We start from the raw sequence: 27,012 nt of genomic DNA, 5'->3' as shown, positions 1-27,012 counted from the left end.
CTTCCAATCCCCACTGTTTCATGTGGTGTGCATGCCTCACTTCAGTTTTGGATCTACTTCATTTGTAAGCAACGTGAGTGGGCAAAACCAATGGGCGGAGTGGATTTCTCATGGGCATTGCAGTGGGCCCACGTAGCTTCTGCCTCCCGGAAGTTGTTTTAGGCTGAGGCACAGGCAATTCCCATCCATTTAAGACATGAAACAAGTAGGCCCTGCTTCTTAGATGATCCAGCCCATCCTTCGAACGTGAGCTGTTGCCAATTTTCAGAAACCTATCAATCATTTCACTCTTCTTAAATGTTTGGCATTCCAAATTTGGGCCAGATGATCTACACCTTGAGTCCCGCCTGATGGACGCATCGAATGTCCTACACATGCCATACTGGCACGTGTTTGCATGTAGAAGTACTTTTTGTGGGTCGATCAAACATATGGGATTTTGAGTATAAAACAGGAACTTACAAACTCAGGAAAATGTCTTAATACACATACCTGAAGATAAATATCGAAAACACGCTTTCCAACTCTCTTCCAAGTTTCTGAATCTGGAAATTCCGTTTCTGCGAATTTCAGATTTACAGTGTAGTTCCCGTTTTCAAGCCCCAGACCATAATATCTCAGCGATCCTGGTGATAGCCTTGCGTATTGGAATAGCTTCGAGTCTGTTGTATTCCGAAATACAACCTCAGTGTGCCTGTTATATTCGCTGCTGTTGCCTATAATGTCATCTCCGTTGGTGCGTGCAGCAAATATTCCTACATTGCTGACGGCCCACTTATCTGTGCTGGCCTTAAAGGTTGATGGGCCCAGAGGTTCATTGTCCCCCTCATACCCTGTGTCGTTAGTTTTCAATGGGGGTCCACCACACCTTATCGCGAATGAAGACTCTGTGGATCAATGGAACAATGGAACATTGATCAGTGCATAGCATGTTTGAAGGATCGTGGGGATCATCGCCTCATTGGATGGTCACTGTTAGATTATGATCTGCAGAGATCTTTTCAATGAACATGGAAGATCCAATGCAGAAAAATGAAAATTTGATATCATTAAACTGAAACTTAATGTGTTTACATAACACTACACGTGATTAATTGTCCAACATGGACCCTATAACGTGTGGGCCATAACCCAATAACAATACCATTTAAGATTCATTTGAACAGAAAAACATAATGATAAGAATGTCCTCCATTCGAGCAATTAGGATCATCCAACTGGTGTTATTTTGAGGCTATTGCCCATCTATGGTGAGTAACACATGATGATCTATATGGTGGGTTCAACTTGATACATGGCTTGGATGTCATAAACATGTGCCAAATTGACACGTCAAACCAGGTTGACGTTGAATGTCATACACGTGCCAACTTGATACATGACTTGGATGTCATAGTTCATGCTTCTCTGTTGAATTTCCCAATTGAGCTCTTAGCTTTCAGTCTAGAGTTTTGTGTTTTCGCCGGTTCAGCCCCAGATTGTACCTAAGAGGGTAGGTTGCTTTATTCGATAACCGTGGATTTTTTATTCTTCTTCTTAAATTAAAACGTTACATGTGGTGTGCTTTTATCTTTCTAAAAAATAAATTGATAAATAAATAAACATCCGATTGATTTTAGTGTTATATTATAATTTTAGATAAATCAAGTTGAAGTGGATTGCCTGTGACTCGGGGCATGGAGATATTCTTGTTCCTGGGTTGTGTGGGGCCCACAGGAATGTTGGTTACAAATCCACTCCGTCAACCTTTTTTTTAATACCACATTAGCACATGAATTTAAAAAATCAAGCAGATCAAAAGCTCATGGGGACAATACCGCACGAAACAGTAAGGATTGGATGCCTGGGGTGACAGAAGGTTTGTATCGGGTGATATTTGTGTCTACAGTTTATCTGAGTGGTAATAACTCCATGAATGGTTTGGATGGAATAGAAACATTATGGTCAGCTCAAGGAATATTACAGTGGCGGACATTTCCATTCCCACTTTCTTTTGGTGTGGCCCACCTGAGACTTTGATCCGCTAGATTATTTTTTTTCCTGTCCTATTATGGTCTTTCTCTGTGCCCAGGTTTACAGGCTAACCGCTTTGAAACAATATACATGTAAAGAAACAATAAGAGCAGAAAGCTCCCACTTTTGACAGGACAGCCATGTCATGCCGTGGGGGCCACTGTACAGTGCACATGTGGCGAATGTGGATGAGATCTGAACTGTTGGTTCAGCTGTTGCAGTAGTGAATGTGGCATGGACCAAGCATGACATTGATTTATTTATTTATTTTTAAAATTTACGGAAGATACTGATATTACACTACTGTCAAGTACAGAAATATAGACGCCAGTTTCCTGCAACACCAAGCCCTGTAGACAACCGCAACAAGAGCCCTAGATGAGGTGAATAAAAGACCCAGATGGGTCACACCAAAGGAAACCTCCGAGTTAGCCACACCCAGATCCATAGCTCAACTGGCAGACTGAGTGGAGATACCTCGTTTCAACGCTTGAGGTCTTGGTATCGATCCCTAGTGGGGGTGGCTAACTTAGAGTGTGTGTACTGACATGGGTGTGTACTAACAAGCTAACCCAAAAAATAAAAAATTAAAAAAATAAAAAAGAATAAAAAAAGAAAACAGCGGGGATAAGAACGCCCACCATTGAAACCTTTCCGGGGCTCACCGTGATATTTATATGCCATCCAACCCATTCATAAGGTGATTCTAACCAGGATGAAGGCCAAAAACAAACACCAGCCTGATCCAAAACTTTTGTGGGACTCATCAAGGTCACAATGCTGGGCATTCGGTCCCCCCGTTTCTGTTGGGAAGGCCCTATTGAGTATTAGATCTGCTTCACATTGATTGGATGATATTAAACGACTAACTTTACGGTGAACCAATATGGAAAGGAAAAGGGGCAACAGGATCGAGGGCAGTGCATGATGGGATCTTGCTGTCGCTGAACAGAGGTCTCTCTAACATCGAAATTGAATCTCATTCGAAAGTAGTGGCTGACATGCTTTCAGGGAGGGCGTCTCTCTTCTGGCAGTCGAGACCCTGGGTTTCCAGGATTAGGAATCTTATGACCAGAAGCAGGGTGTCAATCCGTCTCATCCGTCGAGAGGGTAATAGCTCGGCTGATGGCCTGGCCCGCATGGGAAAAGAGCGCCAATCGTCTTTCCTCTTCCTCCATGAGCGAGATCTCCCGAGTCAGATTCAGGGTATGGTTTCTAGATAAAGTGGGCCTAGGATCCATCAGAGTTGTCCCTATGGGACCCTAGGTTTTTTTTGTTGATAGGGTTGGTCAACCTCGGCTGCCGTTATGATAGGAGCCCCTCTATTTTTTTGCTGCAGAGGGGTTCCCCGAAGGTTCCTTTTGGGCTGTACAGCACAGTAACCTTTAATGAAAAGTTTTTCTTTAAAAAAAAAAAAACAAAAGCAAAAAAAAAATAAAAATGCTAAACCTTCAACAACTAAATAATGGATGTATCAGATAACCATGCACACATGCCACACGTCAGTACAGATAATGGACAAAGGATAGCTCCAATGCACATAGGGGCATAGGACCACTACCCCATTTTATTATTATGTATGTTGAATTAAAAAAAGAAGAAGAAGATTATCTATCGATAAAAATGGAATGGATGGCTTACGGATTGGAGATTTCTGACTGCATGGAAAGCTTCGCTGAAGGCAATTCAAGCTTAAGGGCAAACCACTGAATGCACAAGAAAAATGACTGTTAAATAATGGCCATTATCTGATGGAACGACAGCCATTAATTACAGAGGATATTTAGTTTGTTTAACCGAGAAGCCAAAATGCAGCATGGATAAAATCAATGCAGGAATAGGCATTATTCAGGTGGCTGGGTATATAATGTTGTGTACCAATGCTTTTTCTTAGTGTACCAATGCTTGTTTTTAGTAAACCCATGTGACACATGGGAGGAAGTGATCAGGTTGATCAATGTTTTCCTCAATTGATATATGCATTGAATCCACATGGCTCTCTTGAATCCACTAGAGCTTTCTTGAATCCATGAGAAGAAGGAAAAACATTTCTAAGGAATTAATTTATTGAATGATTGATTGATAGATTAAAAAATGAGTTTAACATGCCTTAAATAATCCTAAACCAATCATAAAATCGTAAAGAAGAGATTCCTAATTAAATAAGGAAACTATTTCCGAAAAACATGTAATTTCCGCTGTTTGTCCACCAAAAAGAGTCAAGAAATTTAAATCATAAATTCTGTGATTTTCTACCTGTCGACCTGATCTATCAACCTGTCGACTTGGATTTCAATTCCAGTCAACAAGATCTGTTAATTTTTCTAAACTGGCAAAAATCGGCGAGCAAGCAATCTGGAATAATATTTCAACCTATTGAATGCTATTTCGACATGTTTAAACTGACAGAAATCAACCAGCAAATAATTTAGAATTTCTGACAGAATTTTGACCTGTCAATCACAAAGGTTGACTGATCCTACATCACTATGCTTTTATTGTCTTGACTCATTTAAAAAAAAAAATTAATGACATTGATAATCACCTGCTGTTAAAATCATTGAATATGAAATTATTAAATACCAAGTTCCTGCAAACAAGGAGCACAGTGTTAGTATCATCGACAAAGTAGAAAGAGAAGTGCTCTTATTATGTGCATTTGAAAATGTATGTCCTAATCAAGATTGTTGATCCAGTGGGCCATCATGCGAATGGGTCATGCACCAAAATTACAGTAATTGGATAGCTCTGACTATCCGACAGCTCTACATTTTTCATTTTTCCTAACAATTACCTTCTGACAGATCATCCCTTTTGAGACCACAATCCAGTCACTTTATCATTTGGGGGGCCCACCAAATCATCAGTCCTGATTGGTGTACACACATTCCAAATGTACCCTAGAGATTTTTTTGAATATTTTGGACATCAAAACTTTAAAACCATTTTTATATTATGACAAGAAAGAAAGACTTCCATCCTAGCCCCGGAAATGTTACGCGGTCAACATTTAAGTGTAAAACATGGTTTTACAAGTACAAAAAATGGTTGTTAAAGGAGGGAGGTTTGTGCTTGCTCAGACATACAAGCTTGAGACTTCTTCTGAAACCCAAGATGGAAAGCTTCCTGATAAATAATTGTATGATAAATCTCTGCAAATTTAAAAATATATATATATCAGAGATTATGTAAGATAGCATTTATCAGAAAAACAGGCACTACGTTATATGATTGTGATCATTAAAATGCCTATCTTTGCCATACATAACACATTATCCCTGTTGTTGAAGAACAATGGAAATTTAACTACCATAATGCCTGTCTTTCCAGAGAAAGCTAGTTTGATTTTGATTGCAAAAAGTTTGTGATGACACGGTACCTGCCACAACATGCACTAAAGCAAAATAAATCTTGTTCGTGGGATCTCGTCCCCATAAGGCCACAACTATGATGATGTGGAGCCATGGGCCAGAATTAGCAGTAGCCTGTTGATGTTCAAAATTAAAATGGGTTCCTCTGTGAAATCATGGTGCTTGACGGTAACAAAATGAACCAATGAAATCTAAGGTTGCATGTAAATGAAAAAACGAGTTCAATTCAAGTTACTAGTTCAATAGAAGGGAAATAACCAAATTGTAGTAACCTTCAAATTTATAGCGTCGGAGAGAAGAAAATATTGTATATTTAATTTTTAGTGTTTCCTAACTATCGATTTTCCCAAATTCCTTTCCCATGCTCCTCTCTAGTAACACAATAAGACCTCAAGTGTTGAGAGAAATGTTGGAAATACCAAAAAAAAATTAAAAAAATAAAAGTAAAATTATTTCCTTTGCTTCATTAGGCTGAATCACGTAAAAAAATTATGTTGTCCTTAAAGTGTGATTCACCTCCTTATCAATAATTGATGGGTTATAGGTGAATTGCTTCTAGGATAAGACAAGCATATCTAGATCCTGCATGCAACAATCACGAAGAGTTCACTTAGGAACTATTCAATGCAACTGATCTTCTGGTAGACTCAAACAGTGGACGTATTTGCAATATTCTTAGAGAAAGATGTTTTCCATAAGATCTAATGGATGAGGAGAAATCTATTGGAGTCGATTAAATTTTGGACCGGATTGGTCCAGTTTATATAGGCACCAGGGCAGTGGATTGTTGCTAGGTGGCCATCAATGGTTCAGAACATTTGAAAAATGTTTCTGACCATTGGTCATTAATTTGGGTCATTTCAGATCGTTGGATAGAAAGATCCGACCATTGGATGTTCAAGACCCGTCCATTTTCGGGCCATTGTGGCTTTAAAGGTTGATAGTCCTTCTCAAAACGGCTGACCAGATTAATAATCTGACCGTTTTATGAAGCCTATAAAACCCAGGCCCATATCAGACCACTCGCACCCAGGCTCATATCAGACCACTCGCATTGTGTACGTGCAAAGTACAAAGTGCACCAACTAGCGCTACTACAACGACACTGCCCACACCTGAGCGCATGCACGCATGTGTGCGTGCATTCCAATGCTATGCACTAGAACACGCAACTCAAGCATCTCAACCTACAAGACTCTAAGTAAGAAGACTATACACACCTCCACATATAAACCTCAAAACTTTTTCTCTCATTTCTAATGTAGGACTAAAGAAAAACCGTACTTTTTCATTTGAAAATTTTCAACATCGTTTTGGCAGCAAAAAGAAAATTCTAAATTTATGTTTTTTTCGAAATCAAAATTTCAACAATTCCCCACTTAGTTTTAGAAAAAAAACTGTAAAAATTCTACTAGAGATAAAAATATAACTATTATGCATAAAGAAATATATCTCACGAGTTGAATCTTTCTTTAGTGTAAGTATTTTAAACTTTTGTCAAAATTCCTGGTTGCCGTAGAATTGAACCAGTTATTCTATAATGACATAACCAAAAATACTACACACATAATAGTTTCTGCATTATGTGAATTCCTTTACATTACTCGCTTAGTACTTTTAAGGGCCATGTGCTTATCCTGTTTCATGAACAATCCCAAGATAACTCTAATTCTCATGAGAAACAACACCACTTTTATGTTCACGTAGGTAAAATCCTTCTAGTGTTTCCGTTACTCAACACGCTTGTCCTATTTGACTGGATTTCATTAAGAGTTCTAAGACTTAGCCCTCTCGATATAACAGCCAGCACTTTCCATCTAAGATGAGGTTATGTTTTAAATTTAGTGCCGAAACTTTCCACATATCAGTGATTTTTTATTACCCATTAAACCCAATTTTTAGAAATTTTCTAACTTTAGATTGAGTTTCTATCACTGGTGGAACTTTGATTGAAGAGTTTCAACCCCATCTCTCTAGATGTTGTCTGTACTACCTCTCTCGTCAGAGGTTTAGTAAAGGGATTGGTCAAATTATTACTTGACATCATAAATGAGATCGCAATGATTCTATTTTGAATCAATTGCCTAACATAATCATGTCTCAAACTTATGTATCTGGACTTACCATTATATGTATCATTGTAGGCTCTCACTAACGTGGCTTTATTATCGCAATGAAGTGAGATAGCTGGTATAGGCTTCGCATAGAATGTCATTTTTATCAGAAGATCCCTCAGCCACTTATCCTTCTTTCTAGTTATAGCCAATGCTATGAGCTCAGATTCTATTATTGAGTGTGTCGTGCAAGTTTGTTTCTTGGATCCCAAAGATACAGTTGCACCTCTTAAGGTAAATAGCCACCCTGTAGTGGACTTTTTTTTCCTAGAAAGTGGACGCATGCCACAAGAATATCATTAATCTGCGAAATATACAGACATTCGGGTGGGTCCCAACAAAAAGACTACATACCACACCTATCATATCTCCATAAGAAAACTAGACACTAAGACAGAAGAGAACCCCCAAGAGGTCCTCATCTCAACCATATACAAACCAAACAAAATCGCCGAGTAAAAGAAAGGACAGCTAAGAAGAGAGATCCCTAATTAAGGACATCTAATCTTACCTAGGCCTGCATTACCTGCGTTATCCAACACTATAACGTTCCTCTAACTAACATCGAAAGATCAGAGTTGTGCCTGTATATTCTGTCTGGGCACCCATCATTCGCCATTCTTGTTAAAGCATCAACCACCGTATTCCCCTTGCAGAAGATGTGATTGCAAATTAGATTTAGGCTCTGCCTTTTGGACTGAATATCTCCCAACGTGTACCAAATGTTCCAGGGGTTAGAGACTAACGGATCCTCCGCCATATTTGCAATGACTTTAGAGTCAGTGCCAACTATGACATTGACAAGGCCCAAGTTTGAGTAAATGTTCAGGCCATCAAGCATGGCCTGAGCTTCTGTTACCCTGTAGTGGACTTGTTGTCACCTGCACTCCATATCCAACTTACATCAGTATATCCTTCTAACACGGTCAAAAATTCTGAGTAAAATAGCCCTAGTTATTTGGTTTATTTTAGTTAAACTAGAACTCTACTTATATCTTTCCAGTGTTCTATAGTTAGATTACTAATAAACTTACTTGGTTTACTCATAGTGTATGTTATATCTAGTCTTGTGCATTGAATAGCGTACATAAGACTGCCTATAGCACTAGTATACTCTATTATGCAACTGCTCTTTCATTATTTTCCTTTAATTTGATACTTAGATCAAATAGGGTTTTTGCCTCTTTGATTTTCAAGTGATTAAACTTGTTCAATATCTTTTCAATATAATGAGACTGACACAATGAATAACCCCCACTATGCTTTTTAATTTCGATCGATACCTAATATAGTATCCACTTGTCCAAGATCATTCATTTTGAAAACATAGGAGAGAAACCTATTTGTTTTAGTTACACCTTCCATTTTGTTGCTGATTATTAACATATCATTCACATATAAATATATGATTACAATATAATTATTACAAAATTTTGAGTATATGCATTTATCAGCAATGTTATGTGCAAAACCATCAGACAATACTTTAGAATCAAATTTATCATACTACTGTTTTAGTACTTATTTTAATTCATATAAAGACTTGACAAGTCTACACACTTTTCTATCATTTCCTAGTGGAACAAACCTGTTGAGATGTGGAGCCACATCTGGGGGCCGCTCGACCAGTTGAGTGCCCTACTCGACCGGTCGTGGACTGGCTCGACTCAAAGTCCAGTGAGCATAGGTTTTTTAGTTCAGCAATACTCGACTAGTCAAGGCCCTTGCTCGACCAGTTGAGGGGTCCACTCGACCAGTCGAGGTTACGCAGATTCGTTTCTGAATTTGATGCGGACTGTAAATTTTTGAGTCGGTTTTCGTATGGGTGCGAAAGGGAAGTTTCCTAAACTATCAATAGGGGTCCCTAGGGCTTTCCTAGGGTATGAAAAATAATTCTAAGGTGTGGGCAAAGGATTTTCTATGTACTTCTAAGGGAGAGGTTAGTATATTTATATTGCCTTATAATCTTCATTTTTCTTCTAGTTTATAATCCTCTTCTAGCATAGTGGAAGTTTGCATCCACGGTTTTTTACCCTTGTTGGGGTTTTTCCACGTATATCTTGTCTTGTAGTTTGTTTGGAATGCTTTGATTCTTCTTCTAGTTTATATTTCTTCTTGTTTATCGTTTGTGAGTGAGACCGGAGATTGGATTTCAGTTTATTGCGTTGTTGGCGTGCTGCGCAACAACTGGTATCAGAGCTATTGGTTTAGTTCTATTAGGAGCGATGACGGAAGAAGGGAAGATTAGAATTGAGAAGTTTGATGGTTCAAACTTTACCTTCTGGAAGATGCAGATAGAGGATTATCTGTATCAAAAGGACCTCCATATTCCTATTGGAGGAAAAGAGAAGAAACCAGAAAAGATGACAGATGATGAATGGTTTTTATTGGATCGGAAGGCTTTAGGAACGATCCGACTCTCTTTATCTAAGAGCATCACCTTCAATATATCGAAGATGAAAACCACCAAAGAATTAATGGAAACCCTAGCTACCATGTATGAAAAACCCTCAGTGTCTAACAAGGTACATATTATGAAACAGCTATTCAATATGAAGATGTCAGATGGTGGGAGCATGGCTAAACATCTAAACGAGTTCAATACAGTCACGAGTCAGTTGGAATCCGTTTGCATTATTTTTTAGGACGAGGTCAGTGCGTTATTGATCTTATCCAGTTTACTAGACAGTTGGGATGGTTTGGTGATTGTTGTGAGCAATTCTTCAGAGTCGATAAAGCTGAAATTTGATGATGTGGCCGGTCTAATTCTTAGCGAAGAATCTAGAAGAAAGGCATTAGGAGTTTCAGGAGATTCAGAGAATGCTCTAAATGTTTAAGGAAGAGGAAAATCGCTGAACAAAGGAGGCAATAAACATGAACGTTTTAAGTCGAAGAAGAAGTCCAAAGGACTGAAAGACAAAAATGGGTGTTGGCATTGCGAGAAGAAGGAGCATATGAAATGTGATTGCAGGGCGCTCAAGAAATTAGAAGGAAGCTCTTAAAGCAGGAAGGATTAAGTGAATCTATCTGAGGAGAGAGACACAAAGGTGTTAATCTTGTCTCTTGATGCGAGGAATGAGTCTTGGGTTATAGACTCGGGTGCTTCGTTTCATACCACTTCATGTAAGAAAGTTCTATGTAATTATGTATTAGGTGACTTTGGAAAATTCTACCTCGGTGATGATGAGCCGTACAGTATTGTTGGAAAGGGAGACGTTCATATAAATCAGAAAGACGGAACGACTTTGAAATTGAAGGATGTCAGACATGTACCGAGTTTGAAATGGAACTTGATCTTAGTGGGGCAGTTGGCCGACCGGTTATGTGACAACATTCACCAGTGATTCTTAAAAGATCACAAAAGGTGCCTCACTGGTATCTTGAGGCAAGAAGGAAGGTACCTTGTATATGACTTCAGGAATGTATAGTTCACTCGTCGTCGCATCAACTGGAGTGAATGGGCAGTTATGACATCAGAGGTTGGGACATATGAGTGAGAAGGGGATGAAAGTGATATTGTCAAAAGGGAAGCTACCAGGGCTGAAGTCTATTGACTTGGAATTTTGCGAGGACTGCGTGTATGACAAGAAGAAGAGGGTAAGTTTCAAGAAGACAGGATGCGCTCCAAAGACGCATCTATTGAAGCTTGTACACACTGATGTGTGGGGACCGGAACAAGTATCATCTCTTGGTAGTTCACGTTATTTTGTTTCCTTTAATGATGATGCTAGTAGAAAATTGTGGGTTTATTTCTTAAAGCACAAATCTGATGCATTTAATGTATTTAAGAAGTGAAAAGTTATAGTAGAAAATGAGACAGGTAAAATAGTAAAATGTCTCAGATCTGATAATGGGGGAGAGTACTGTGATAAAAAATTTAAGGAGTATTGTGAAGCAAATGGAATCAAACATCAGAAAATGATTCCAAGGACACCGCAACAGAATGGTGTAGCTAAGCGCATTAACAGGACCATCCTTGAGCGCGCTAGGAGTATAAGGTTACATGTAGGGTTGCTCAAGACGTTTTGGACAGATGCTGTGAATACTGCCGCATATCTCATTAATAGAAGTCCCTTAGCACCATTGAATGGTGGGCTATCAAAAGAAACGTGGATTGAGAAAGAAGTGAACCTTGCACATCTCAGAGTATTCGGTTGCACTTCATATGTTCACATTGATGTAAAGCACAGTAACAAACTGGATGCGAAGTTCAAGAGGTGCACGTTTATAGGCTACGGGCAGTAAGATTTTGGCTATAGGTTTTGGGATGCAGAAAACAGGAAAATCTTCAGAAGCAAGGACGTAGTCTTCAATGAAAAAGTGATGTATAAGGACTGTGCAGGAAAATAAGGCCAGGGAGAAAGAATTCGTAAAGTTGGGAGAGTTACCGGACACGGGTGTTACAGCGCCATAGGATGATCATGCACAGGAGCATTATGAGATAGAGCCACATACACCGGTTGTGAGGAGGTCTACTCGGGGGAAGAGACCCACAGTCCGATACTCTCCCACCTTACATTATCTACTGCTGGCAGATAATGGTGAACCAGAGTGTTTTAAAGAGGCATTACAGTCGGATACATGGGTTAAGTGGGAGCAGGTCATGAATGATGAGATGGACTCTCTCGAGTCTAATCGTACATGGGAGCTAGTGACTCTACCCAAGGATAAAAAAGCTCTTTATAATAAGTGGGTTTACTGTAACGACCTTGGAAATTTTGTGCTAATCTTTCCTTAGTAGTGTTTTTGGATGTAAGTGTATTTTTTGAAAGAAATTTAATTGGTACAAGGCTAGATTGGTAGTTTTGAAAGTTCTGGATCGGAACTGGACCGCGCGTCGAAAGTCAAAATTGACTATCACCTTGAAAATCAAGTCCATGTGATTTCTGTATGAAGTGAAGAGTGTGAGAATGGTTGGATATTTAATAAGGTTTTATGAAATCTGAGTCAATTTTCACCTATGATCGGTGAATTTTCTTGAAAACTCGCTTAAGTCCGACCTTTCGTGGTTTTAGGCCCACCGAAATATCTATTTTACTCCCCTCATATATATTTTCTCTAACCCTAGCTTGGATAGAGAGTGGAAAAGAGAGATAAGAGTTAACCTAACCCTAACCTGCATTAGAGCTTAGATTAGTCTTGGTGTTGTTGTATCTCATGTCTATCCTTGTTTGAAATCAGTTTGGTGTTTCTTTTTGGCTTAAGGTGCCGACTTTAAGTGTATGCCAGTGAGTGATTTATTCTTGTTATGGATGAGATTTCACATGCCAAATGTTGTGTTTTCTTTGCGTTCTTGATATGTATTATATGTGTATGTATAAAGTACAGTACCAGAAAAGGAAAACAATGTGTAGACTAAGAGAAAATGAATGATCTATATGGCTTAGAGCAAGATGTGCATCAAGGCAAGCAGGTTGGTTCAAGAAGTTGAACAGCTTTCATGTCGGATCGAGGTTGCTTTAGCCACGTAGGACGTATTAGATGAACCCGAGTCGTTTTAGAGTTGTCGGTTGGTCACGCAGAGGTTTGCGCACTCTATGTCGTTCAGCTCAACGTACGTTCGTCAAGTAACCCGATTGTCGATGTATGTTCACCATGTATGGACGCTACGCTTGAACCTAAGGTAGTTTGATCCGCTAAGACTCATGAGCCGGACATGGTGGTATGGGACACCGGGGTCGAGCTGCTGGCCTACGCTGGGGTGACGAGCCTCCCCGCCCTTTGTAGTGACCTCGAGCATACCTGGATACCGCATTGAGGTGACGAGCCTTAGTGTAGTAACGAAGGTATGAAAGGCATGCATTAATTGGTGACGAGCCCTTTGCTATGACCTCAAATATATGATTGTATGAGACGACTAGGATTGACGACCCTAGAATGAATCACTGTTTGGATGGTGACATGAGGAAGGTATCTTAGCTTCTCAATCCTGCTGTATGAAGTCGTAAGATGAAGACACTGAGGGTGTACACGTGAGGGCACGTATCATTTTACATACATCCTTGCATTAACAAGAGTACTTAGGATTTATTTAATTGTTCTGTTTTATCATTACTGTTTGATTGAACTGATAACATGTTAACCAGTGCCTTATTGTTCCACTGAGTTGATCACTCACTCCCACGCTAAACACCCACTAGACTCTTTCGTAGGTTCCGATGTTGCAGATGTGGATGCGACTTCGGAGGCAGGATGGATGATGATGAGGCCGCTTTCTCTTATATGCAAATCTTGATACTTGTAATTTTGTTAAGTAACACTTTCATACGACCTAGTTGGTGAATGTACATTTACACTTGTACACATATGTTTCTATAAGTCTTCCGCTTGCTTTCTTCACTCATCCCTGAGAAACTCGATTTTTTCAGGGCGTTACATTTACAGACTTAAGGAGGAGCATGATGGTTCAAAATGATACAAGGCTAGATTGGTTGAGAAAGGGTTTCAACAAAAATGCAGATATCGATTTCATTGAAATATTTTCACCTATGGTGAAATGTCTACGATTCGCATGGTCTTGAGTATAGTGGCTATAGAGGACTTATATATAAAGCAGTTAGATGTATCTCAAAAGACAACCATCGAGAAAATTTTTAATGAAGAATTTAGGAGCTACAAAACAAATCCTAGGCATGAGGATAAAGCGTGATAAGGAAAACAAGAAACTGGTTTTGTTATATGCAGAGTACATAGCCAAGGTACTTAATCGATTCAATATAGGAGGTGTTAAGCCGGTTAGCACTCCATTAACCAACCACTTCAAGCTATCTAAGGAGCAAGGTGCAAAGACGCAGGAGGAACAGGACTACATGGTTAAAGTCTCATACGCTTCAGCTATTGGGAGTCTCATGTATGCTATGGTGAGCACGAGGCCAGACATTGCTCAAGTAGTAGAAGTTGTTAGCAGGTTCATGAACAACCTCGGAAAGGAACATTGGGAAGTTGTGAAGTGGATTCTTAGATACCTGGTAAGTACTAAGGATGTAGGGTTGTGCTATGGTGGATCGGAAATCAAGCTACAAAGCTATGTGGATTCAGATTTAGCAGGAGATATTAAAAACAGAAGAAGCACTACAGGTTATGTCTTTACTCTGGGAAGTGTGGCAGTCAATTAGGTCTCTCAGTTACAAAAGATAGTACCTATCAGTATCACAAAAACAAAATATGTTGCAGCTACAGAAGCATGTAAGGAGATGGTGTGGATGCAAGGTTTTATGGAAGAGTTGGGTAAGAAGCCAACAGATTGCAAGCTATACAGTGACAGTCAGAGTGCAATACACTTGGCTAAAAATTTAGCATTTCATTCAAGGACTAAGCATATTGACATCAGATATCACTTCATACGTTCGTTACTGGAAAATGGATCGATTGCTCTAGAGAAGATTCATACAAGTTAGAATCCTGCAGATATGCTGACCAAGGCGGTCACACAGAAGAAGCTAAAGTTCTGTTCAGCTTTGATTGGTCTTCAAGCTTGAAGACGGGGAGGTGGTGCACTCCGAATGTAGAAGATGAAAGTTTGTGATGATGTGTCTCCAAGTGGGATACTATTGAGATGTTGAGCCACATCTGGGGGCCGCGTCGAGTGCCCTGCTCGACCGGTTGAGTGGCCCACTCGACTAGTCATGGACTGGCTCGACTCAAAGTCCAGGGAGCATAGGTTTTTTGGTTCCTTGGTACTCAACCAGTCGAGGTTATGCAGATTCATTTCCAGATTTGATGCAGACTGTAGATTTTTTGAGTCAGTTTTCGCAAGGGTGTGAAAGGGAAGTTGCCTAAATTATAAATAGGGGTCCCTAGGGCTTTTCAAGAGTATGAGAAATAATTTTAAGGTATGGGCAACGAGTTTTCTCTATACTTCTAAGGGAAAGGTTAGTATATTTATATTGCCTTGTAATTTTCGTTTTTCTTCATAGTGGAAGTTTGCATCCATGGTTTTTTACCATTGTTGGGATTTTTCCACGTATATCTTGTTTTTGGTTTATTTGGAATGTTTTGATTCTTCTTCTAGTTTATATTTCTTCTTGTTTATCATTTGTGGGTGAGACCGGAGATTGGATCTTGGTTCACTGCATTATTGGCGTGCTGCGCAACAAAACCCTTCCAGTTGCTCCATGTATACCTCCTCATTAAGGTCACTATTCAGGAATATGGTCTTCACGTCCATTTGATGGATATGAAGATGATGCATGGATTCTAAAGCAAAAAAAATCATATTCGAAGTAATTCTAACCACTGGTGAATATGTGTTAAAATTATCGATTCATTCTTTCTATCGGAAACCCTTAGCAACTAATATTGCCTTAAAGGTTTCTATTGTACCAGAATATAGCCACATTGCCTATGCCCGAGCCCAAGCAGATCTCAACCTCCAAGACTCCAAGTAAGAATACTACACACATCTCCATAATAAACCTCAAAACACGTTTTCTAATTTCAGATGTAGGACTAAAGTAAAACTGCACTTTGTTATTTGAAAATTTACAACAATGTTTTGGCATCAAAACAAAAATTCTGAATTTGTGATTTTTTTCTTAAATCAAAATTTCAACATTGAATTATAGTTATAATGTAATTTCAATGTGGGGCCAAAAACTAGTTATTCGTCATAGATACCATAGAAAGTAAGGGGTATTTGGATGGTTTAAAACCAAGAGGTGGATGTGGAAAAGTAAACTAGAATCCTTAGAAAATGGAAAACCATGGATTCCAATTTCCCTTCATTTGTATGCTTGGGATTGCAATTTTATATGGATTCCATGTATGATCACCTCGAACAATGACATTATGAAGATTTAAGGCTTATTTGGATACCATCCCATAGGTAACCATTTTTTTTTAATTATTATTTTTTAACAGTAAAAAAGTTGCTTTTTAAAGTTAAATTAACTTGATAAGTACATTTTCAAAAGTATTATTTTTCTTCTTTTTCAAAAGTAACTTAAACACTCAAAATTACTCAACTTCATTGGTATCAAAAAATTACTTTTCAACTTTTTGTTTTTTCTCTCCTTCTTCTTTTTCATTTCTTTGCATAGTGGATAATCCATGTCAAAGGTGGTCCTGCATGATAGATGGCTCATATCAAAGTGGGCTCCACATGATGGGCAGTGGACATTGAAGTTAAGGCCATATGAGGGACAATTAACATCGAAGGCAGACCCATATAATGGATGATCCACGTCAAGGTGGGCCTCACATAATGGGCACTCTATAGCCGTAATGATGAATGGTCCACATCAAACGCAAGCCTCATATGATGGATGACTCACATTAAAGGTGGGCCCCACATGATGGACAGTCCACATCAAAGGTGGATTCCATAAGATGGGCAATGGACATTGAAGGTGGGCCCCACATGACGGATTACCCACAATAAGGTGGGCCACACATAATGGATAATCAACATCAAAGGACGCCCCCTAATGATAATGGCCCACACCCAAGGTGCTCGCATGATGGGTGACCAACAATGAAGGTGGGTCCACATGAGGGACGATCCACATCAAAAGTGGGATCCATACGATGGGCGGTGGATATTAAAGGTAGGCCCCACATGATGGATGACTCATATCAAGATGGGCCCCACATGAGGAACAATCCACATAGAAGTTCAGCCCCTAATGATGAATGGGCCACACATGAGGAACAATCCACATAGAAGTTCAGCCCCTAATGATGAATGGGCCACATCCAAGCCCCTCATGATGGATGGTCCACATACAATGTCTAATATGATGGATTGTCCATGTCCAAGGTGGGGCCCACATGATGGATAGCCCACACCTAAAGAGGGACTCACATGGTGGATGGTCCACATTATAGGTAGGCCCTTCATGATGGATGGTTCACATTGAAGATAGGGCCAAGGTGGGCCCAACATAATGAACATTCCATATCAAATGTTACCTCCACATGATATATAGATGGTGGATATTAAGGGTGGATCAAACAAACTTGAGGGATAAGTTCTTATGTGATTTTATTACTCTTTCGCTAATAAATATGTTATGAAATATACATATTGTTGATCGAGTGCATTTATTCTATGCTAAAACAAAGCTTTTGATTCAATCGAAGGATCTTTTGATCAAATCGAGAAAACCTTGAATTAACTTAGAAATTCTAGATTGCTCTTTGGACGTTTTTGACATTATCGATTTGATCAATGGTCTTGTTGATTTGATTAATGATGCATCAAGTCTTGTCAATTCAATTGATCCAGGATGTCGTCCCAGTTGATGTGGGCATCCAGGCGAAGGGTATTCCTACTGTATCCAGGTGTTATTGTTGTGTGGAGGAGCATGGGATTAGGCCCAACTCAGAATCGATCCCCCATGTCCTCCTGAATGGAGCTCTGGCGAAGTCTGTCTAGGACCATTTCGGCGCCATTTTTGGTATCTTGTTTATGTCCGACCAATCTGTTGAAGATAGGATCAAATAGTGGTGGACAGTCACGGCTGGTGGTTCCCTCCCCATCTCCCTATGTAAGGTCACTCCCTGCTTGATCGTGTGGGAGATTTGGCGTGCGAGGAATTCTACCAAATTCAACCAGATAGTTGTTTCAGCTGCTACGTGTATAGCAAAAACCAAGGGAGGGTTGCTCTCCTTGTTCTCATCTCCCAGGCCCTGTTCTTAGCCTTCTCCCGCTAGGGCCCGAGTTTAGAAAATTCTAGGGCTTTCCCCTCCTTCGTGTGCTAGGAATAAAGTGGAATCGGTCAGGTGGTCTACTCCCGCCAGGGACTGGGTGAAAATTAATGTTGATGGCTCCTCCTTGGGGAATCCTGGCCTAGCAGGTGAGGGAGGTATTGCTAAAAGCCACACGAGGGAGTTTCTGTTCGCTTTTGTGGCATGTTACGGGTCTACCCCCAACAACAAGGCTGAGATGAGGGCTGTCCACGATGGGCTTAGTCATGCTTTGAGTAAGGGGCACAGCCGCATCAAGATAGAGTCAAACTCCAAATTTGTGGTGGATACAATCCTGGGGAAAATGTCTTGCTCTTGGCATTGGAGGTACTAGGTGTCCAGGATTAAATCCCTTAGGAGGTGAGGCTCAGTTTTGATCAAGCTCATCTCGAGAGAAGGAACTGGGTCAGCAAATGGGCTGGCCCGAATGGGTAGTGGCAGCTAATCCTCGCAAGTTTTTGATCGGGTGTGTGTTGTCCTTGGGTCGATTAGAGGCTTGGTGTTCCCTGATAGGATTGGCATGGGGTCCACTCGGGTTGTGTCGATGCCTATCTAATAGGCTTTTTGGTTTCTTTGTATAGGGGAGCTTACCTAGGTCTTCTTCTAGTAGGGGCACCTGGTCAGTTTTTTGGTGGTTGTGGAGCTGCAGGGGTTTCCCGTTGGTGTCTTTCCCGGGTTGTCTTTTCCTTTTGTCGATATGATAGGCGGGCTCTTTCTTATTCGGGTTGGGCCCCGCCCAAATGGATGTACATCTCTCCTTCTATTAATGAAAATAGGATCCATTTAAAAAAATAAAAATAAAAAATAAAATTGATAGACATATTGTTGGAATGTGTGAGGGTTTTGTTTCCTAATCTTATATGGGGTATAAATATGTATCTCTAATTGTGATTAGGGGAAATGAGCAGAACATTTTTATGGTTTTGAAGGGGGTTTGTCTGTAAAGACGTGGGTTCCATCTATAAGTTATTCCATCTCTTATAACTTTCTTATTATAGTGGATTGTTTATCACTTTCTGTCATGGTTTTTCCATAAGGGTTTTCCACGTGAAATTCATGTATTGTATATTCTTGATTTTTTTCTTTCTCTATTATGTCTTTAATTCATTTCTAAGGTTGCTTCTGCGCCTAACAAGCGGTATTAAAGCATAGGTTGGATTATCATAATGAATCTAAGAACATGACATCGAGGAGATCAAATGTAAAATTCAAGACAAAGAAGTTCATAGGTAAAATCAATTTTGAACTATGGAGGTTGAAGATCAAAGCCCTCCTAATTTAGCAAGGGTAATAACACTCACTCCTTGGAAAAGTAAAACATCATGAATCAATGAAGGAAGAGGATTAGCATCAACTGGATCAGAGAAAGATTAGCACAATCCAATTGTGCTTGGCCGATGAAGTCTTTTACAATGTCATTGATGAAACCACTATCACAGGATTATGGGTGAAGTTAGAGATCATCTATATAACGAAATTGCTCACTAATTGTCTATATCTAAAGAGACATTTCTATACTTTGAAAATGGCTAAAAGATCTGATCTCTCTGAGCACATATGCATTCAACAAACTGGTTTACAAATTGATAAGTGTGGAGGTAAGGATCGATGAAGAAGACAAAGCCTGAATTTTGTTGACATCTCTCTAGAGTCATACGAGTATTTAGTGGATACTATATGATATGGTAGGAATACCTTAACTATTGAGACCGTAATCTCAGCCCTTCAATCGAAGCAGTTAAGAAGGAATAATGAAGGCGAAAGTACTTCTACAGGTGCAGTACTATTTGCTCGGGGAAGATCATTTGAGTGAGAGAAGGAGAAGTTATGATATAGGTACAAGTCAAAAGGCAAAGAAAAGTTGAAGTGTTAAAACGTCAAAGGATGAGACATACGAAAAATGATTGTACATATACCGAAACACAAAAGGAGGAGAAATCGGTTGATTCATTGAAGGAGGCCAATTGAGTGGAATCTAGCTAGTGAAGGCTCAGGTGGTTGTGACGTGTTGTCAATGTCGAATATCGGTCTATCATAAGTGGATTTTAGATATAGGGGTATCATACCATATGTGTCTTCATTGGAATTAGTTCACCACATATAGCGAGTATGATGGTGGCTTGGTTCTTATGGGCAGTGAACATACTTGTAAGATGGTAGGAATTAGTTTAGTTCACATTAGAATGTTTGATGGGGTGGAGTGTACTATGATCGATGTGAGATACGTTATGAATTTGAAAAAGAGTCTAATCTCTCTACGAGCTCTAAATGAACTCGAGTGCAAGTTCACCAGTTATGAAGGTGTCAAAGAGGTTTCAAAATGGATACTCACAGTTATGAAGGCACATAGGAGCGAAATTTTTTATTGGTTGATCATGAATACTATATCAGGTGGAGTTACAACGTCTATAGCGGAGTCCACATTAACACGTTTGTGGCATGCGTGCTAGGCAACATGAGCTAGCACGGTATGAATGTACTTCTTAATCGCAATTTAAGTCCTAGTTTTAAAAGTATTCATTTAGATATATATGAGCATTTCTTAAATGGGAAACAATCAACTTTAAGTTTTAAAATTGAAAAATATGTTAGTAAATGTCAATTAGATTATGTGCATTTGGATGTGTGTGCGCCTTCACCCGTTGCTTTTCGAGGGTCATCATACTTTGTTACATATTCATTAATGATTTCTCTAGAAAGGTCTTGGTTTATATTATGAGGGATAAATCCAATGTTTTCACCACTTTCAAGACATGAAAAATGATGGTTGAAAAGTAAAAAGGGTAAAAGGTAAAAATTCTAAGGACATAATTATGGAAAATTTACTTCTAAGGAATTTAATCAATATTGTAAGAGTGAGGGGATAGTGAGATATAACATAGTGGGGCATACACCAGAACAAAATGGTGTAGCTGAATGTATGAACTGGACACTTTTGGAAATGGCCCTAGTATGTTTGAGTAATTCTGAATTAGACAATGGGCTATGGGCTGAGGCCGTCTCAATGGCTTACTATTTAATAAATCGATCTCGATATATACCTATTGATTGTAAAATTTCAGAAGAAATATGAAGTAGTCAAGTAATTGATTACTCGTGGCTGTTTATCCTTGGTTGTGATGCTTACCCTCATGTACCATCATTTGATAGAGATAAACTAGACTAAATAGCTAAGAAGTGTACTTTCATCGGCTATCGGGTTTCATGAAAAATCATATTTAATCAGGACGTCAAATTTGATGAAGGTTCCTTATTTCGAAAGGATGATGATAAGAAAACAGAAAAATCAATTATTGATGCTGAAATATACAAATGTAGCGCACTTAAAGAACCTGAGTTGTAAATAGATGTATAGAAAAACGTAGTTGGACCACCTATCAGGAGAAATCCACCAAGGAATCTTATAGTACCGTTGAGATACATGGATAACTCAAATATTGTATTTACTCTCATTACAGATGAGGGGGATCCATTTACTTTTCAAGAATGATTAAAAGAAAGAGATGTAGAGAAGTAGATAGCAGCGATGCATGCTTAAATGGACTCTCTATACAAGAATAAAGCATGAGAGTTGGTAGAGCTGCCTATTAAGAGGAAAGCAATTGGTTATATGGTTGTAAGTTAATTTTCTAAAAGAAATTGGATAGATACAAGGCTAGATTAGTAGCAAAGGGTTATGCTCGAAAGGAGGGTGACGACTTCAATGAGATATTTGTGCATGTGGTAAGATAAATATATATCATATTTATATTAGTTTTGATTGCCCAATACAATCTATAACTAGAACAGTTAGATATGAAGATTACGTTTCTACATAAAGAACTAGAAGAGCAAATCTACATAAAACGACCTTAACAGTTCGAGGTACAGGAAAATGAGAATATGATTTACAAGTTAAAGAGGTCATTGTACGGCCTTAAACAATCTCCTAAGAAGTTCTACAAGAAGTTTGATTCTTTCATGTTGAGTTAATGATTTATCATGAGCGGATTTGATTATCGTGTCTACGTTAGAGCACTGGGTGATAGGGAATTCATTGTTCTAGTATTGTTTGTTAATAATATGCGTACTGTTAGCAGTAACATGTCTGAAATTAATATATTGAAGGTTTAATTATCCAAGACAGTAGAGATGAAAGGTTTGTGGGCTGCAAAGAGGATTCTCGGCATCGATATACACATAGGCAGGAAAAGGGGCATGTTATGGTTATCTCAGGAGGAGTATCTTAAGAAGGTCTCGGTCAAGTTTAGACTGAAAAATGCTAAACCAGTTAACACACCCCATGCTACCCATTTCTGACTTTCTTTGGAGCTATATCCTATGTCAGGCAATCTTATATATGTCAAGATCTATACAAGACCAAATATTTCACATGCGCTAAGTATTGTAAGTAGATATATATCAAACCCCGACAAGTAAGATTAAGAAGTAGTGAAATGATTATTTAGGTATATACAAGGTATGATAGACTACATTTTGACATTCGAAAAATATGAGGAAGAACTTATAAGTTATGTGAATGCAGATTATGCGGGGAATGCGGACAATAGAAGATTAACTTTCGGTTACTCATTTGTATCAGTGGGTGGATATATCATTTAGATGTCAAAGCTTCAATCTGTAGTTGTAATTTTCTCAACTGAAGCTGAATATATTACAGTAAAGGAAGTATTCAAGGAAGTTGTGACTATGCATTGTGACAGCGAGGGAACCGTCAATTTAGTAAAAAAAAACTTGGTGCATCATTTTTGTACTAAACATATTAATATTTGTTATCATTTTATCCAATGGATGCTTAAGGAAGATGGTGTTACTCTCGAGAAGATTCACACAAATGAGAATCTCGCAAACATGCTTACGAAGTTGTTCTTGTAGAGAAGTTCAAGTTTTTATTGATTTCTTTGGGCTTGACGAAGAAGAAATGAAGATGGAGTGTGTAAGAGAAGCAATGATGGTGTTACTATGAAGATGAGTAGAGATGGTATAAGCTTAGAGCAGTGGAACTTGAGGATTAAAGCCCACTACCAAAAAAATGAGCAAAGGCCACAGTGGAGATTGTTGATTGAGTGTCTTTAATCTATGCTAGAACAGTGCTTTCAATTTAATCGAAGGATCTATCGATCAAATCGAGAAAACCTTGAATTAACTTTGAAATTCTAGATTGTTTGTTGGATGTTTTTGGACGTTATCGATTCGATCGATGATGCGTCGAGTCTTGTCGATTCAATTGATAAACAAATTGATGGAATGCGTAAGTGTAGGTTTGTTTTCTAAATTTATACAGGGGTATAAATATATATCTCTAATTGCGATTAAGGCAATGAACATAACGTTTTTGAGGCTTTTGAAGGGAGTTGTCTCATGACATGGGTTCCATCTCTTGTAACTTGTTGACTATTTTGGATTGTTCATCACTTTGCATCATGGTTTTTTCCCGCAAGAGTTTTTCATGTAAAATTTGTGTGTTCTCTGTGTTTACTTGAGTTTCTTTTCTTCTCTATTATGTGTTTAATTCATCTCTAAGGTTGCTTCCATTCCCAACACTTATTTGTTGAAAAAAAAAAATAGAAACCAAGATAAGATACTAGAGATGTAAATAGCTTATGTGAAGTAACCTACGATCCAAATGAAGTGGGAAATGGGGACTGGTTTTCAAAACTATTTTTTTTTTTAATTCTTTTAAATGGAGAAAATGCAGTTTTTCCATGAAAATTGATTTCATTTCCCTTTATTAGGCCATGTTTGTTGGCACACCCAAGTTGATACTTGTTAAGTATGCCAACTGGATCACATATTAAATTGGGAAAATTGACAGTTTATGTTAGGCTAGGAAATGAGACCTCTTTAATTTGTGGAACTGATTCTTCTCACCTAAAAAAGAATCGTGCACATTCAGTTGAACCCTCTATTGAGATATATATATATATATATATATGGGAAAAGGTACTATGCGCTCGACCTCACAAGACCGTCCCATGAGGTCGAGTTGTGTGGGCCCCACCGTGATGTGTTTTGAACATCTACCACATCTGTCAGATGCACCATTCCATCGTGGACCTAGGCCTCAAAAATCAAGTCAATCCGTGACTTGTGTGGGCCACACCACATACAGAAGTGGGGAGGGGCCGTGCCACCATTAAAACATTCATAATCATTTTTTGGGCCCACCGAGATGTGGTTTGCAAATCCAGCCCATCCATTATGTGTGTCCCACTTGGATGAGGGTTCACCAAGTTTCAGCAGCATTCAAAACTACAGTGGGCCCCACCAAGTGCTTTTATATGTTTTTGGCATGTCTTCACATGATTTTAGATGGTATGGCCCACCTGAGTTCCGTATACGGCTGATTTTTGGGATATCCCATAATTTAGAGGGGACCCATCAAATGCACGGTGTTGATGGTCGACACGCATCACGGTGGGGCCCACACAGCTCGACCTCACGAGAGCTTATCATGAGGTCGAGCGCATAGTACCTTTTCCCTATATATATATATATATATATATATATATATATAGAGAGAGAGAGAGAGAGAGAGAGAGAGAGACGTCTCTATCACTGCTTCTCCCTGGGTTACTCCAAAGTGGTGGTCAAATCAGACTCTCTCCTTGCAGTTAAAGTCATGAATGATGGCGCAAATATGGGGTGAAAATGGAAATACTGGCTCACCAAGATAGAAAGCTTCGGCTTAGAGGGTAGGTTGAGTTTAAACATATATTCAGGGAAGGAAACGCCCCAGCTAATACCTTAGTGTGCCTAGGTAGCAATTGCCAATCCCCCTTTTTCTGTATCTGTATCACTAACCTCCCTCCCCACCTTAGAGGGCTCCTCTTCCTAGACAAGGTGGGGCTAGGAGCACTTAGGGTGCCTTAATGTCCTGTTGGTCCCTATCTTTTTTTCTGGTTGTCCTTTTCATTGAGTTCCTTAGGATAGACTTCCCCTAGGTCCTTTTTCTCCCGAGGAAGTCCGAATGTATATTTTGGAACATTTTGAATGCTGAATGAAATGGGCAGTCTTTCTGGAAAAAAGAAAAAGAAAAAAACTAGTTGACTTGTGGGGGCCACCATGATGTTTGTGTGACATCTCGTCTATCCAGAAAGGTTGTCCCACCATAAGAATAGGATGCCACAAAAATCAAGATGATCTAAGCATGAAAATGGGATGTTCCACATGAATGTGAAATTTTTATATGATGTTTCATAGTTTTCTATGGTGTACCCTACCTAATAGTTGGATCAACCTGATTTCTAGGGCATCTAATTTTCATGATGGAAAAAGTTTAATGAAGGGGCAAGATGTTGTATAAACTCCATGGTGAGCCTCACATGCAAACTATTTGGGCATACAACTAGTTCCATGTGACCATTACTCACACACACTTCAATGCTCCCACGAGACCATACCTTTTGCAAATACTCTTTTCATAAAATAAGTGTTGGGGAATCATTTGCTCCCGAACACAACATTTCCCCAAAAATTCTTCTCCCCTTTGCATGGTACCAGAGTTAGAGTTTGCTTTAACCTTAGTTTTATTCTTCTATTCTTTCTCTTCTCTCTTTTACTATCAGAGCTAGGGATTGGAATTCAACTCAATACTGTATCCAAACATGCCTAAGGCTATAAGCTAAATACAAATGAGTTAGATGAACATACATATTAAGAAGTGTATTTCTTTTTTGGGACGGCAATGTACCGGATAAGCTGTTGTTTCCAAGAAACCTGAAAATTGTGATGATGAAATACATACATCAAAGAGACTTATGTAAAGAACATTTTATTGAGGAAAGACCGTTTGATTCTTACAAGTTAGCAAGTGAACTTATATTGAAGAGCGATGCTGGAATTGGGCCACTTAAATTGTTGAAGCTCAAATCCCTACAAAAGTAAACAACTTAATATGGTAAACAAAAACAAAAGTAAGATGGAATTGTTAAGAAGAAGATTTAGAGATCAAAGGCATGTGACAAGTCCTTTGCATGGCCTACTAGATGAATGGACCGGATTATAGTGTGGTGAGGCACAAGACGTGAGCAGGAGTGTGCAAAGCAACAAATGGCGAGCAGTGCTACCAAAATTAAGTTGAAGCCTTCCCCAAAAGTTGAAAGTAAAAACTAAATTTTATCCAAAAATTCAAATTAATGACATTCCAATAACATCCTTTAACTTTTAATATTTATCAAAGCATTCTTGTGACAATACCAATGGTGAGTAAAAAGTCTAATTTACTCTTATATGGAATTAGGAGAACAAATTAAAGATAGTGCGGAGAATAATGAAAACTACCAAAAATTATCCTAACTAGATATGTTTCTGAAAACCGATTCGATTACTCAAAAGTAGGGCTGTAAATCGAGCCGAGTTGAGTCGAGGTGGACCAAGCTCGGCTTGACTTGTCCATGTTATACTCGAGTTTGAGCTCAAGCTCGAGCTCGCCCTCGAGCTCATCATTGAAGCTTGGCTTGTTTGCTAAAGCTTTCGAGTCAAGTTCGAGTCGAGCTAGTGGTTCGAGTCTAGTCGAGTTTATCTTGAGTCAAGTCGAGTTTACCTCGGTAGGGTAAGGGAAAGAAAAAGAGGGAATGGGGATGGGTAGGGTTTTTTAGTAAAAACTTTTAAGTTTTAACTTCTTTTATATATATATACTCGAGTCAAGCTCGAGCTAGCTTTGAGTCGAGTCGAGTTAAAATACACCATGGTCGATCGAAGTTGGCTTGAACTCAACTCGAGCTTTAGTAAACAAGCTTGACTTGCCTTGAGTCGGCCTTTCGAGCAGAGTCAATCCGAGCTGAGCTGAGCCGAGTTGAGCGAGCTTTTCGAGCTAGCTTGTCTCA

At 39.0% G+C, this 27,012-nt stretch overlaps 1 protein-coding gene across 1 annotated transcript in view; it reads right to left on the bottom strand.

Annotated features, from left to right (window-relative positions):
* The window catches only part of LOC131220930 (probable LRR receptor-like serine/threonine-protein kinase At1g56130), a 91,326-nt gene that overhangs the window by 34,405 nt on the left and 29,909 nt on the right, over window positions 1-27,012 (bottom strand). The window contains exons 15-20 of the mRNA XM_058215878.1: window positions 25,988-26,059; window positions 25,838-25,903; window positions 5,100-5,165; window positions 4,559-4,603; window positions 3,655-3,719; window positions 493-887 (exon numbers count right to left, since the gene is read on the bottom strand). Coding sequence (XP_058071861.1) covers window positions 493-887; window positions 3,655-3,719; window positions 4,559-4,603; window positions 5,100-5,165; window positions 25,838-25,903; window positions 25,988-26,059 — 709 coding nt within the window. The remainder of the gene's footprint in view (window positions 1-492; window positions 888-3,654; window positions 3,720-4,558; window positions 4,604-5,099; window positions 5,166-25,837; window positions 25,904-25,987; window positions 26,060-27,012) is intronic.

The sequence above is a fragment of the Magnolia sinica genome, chromosome 12, assembly GCF_029962835.1.
Source record: "Magnolia sinica isolate HGM2019 chromosome 12, MsV1, whole genome shotgun sequence".
Classification (NCBI taxonomy): Eukaryota; Viridiplantae; Streptophyta; class Magnoliopsida; order Magnoliales; family Magnoliaceae; genus Magnolia; species Magnolia sinica.
Note: the sequence above shows the minus strand (reverse complement) of the source record. Positions and strands in the feature narration are given on the sequence as shown.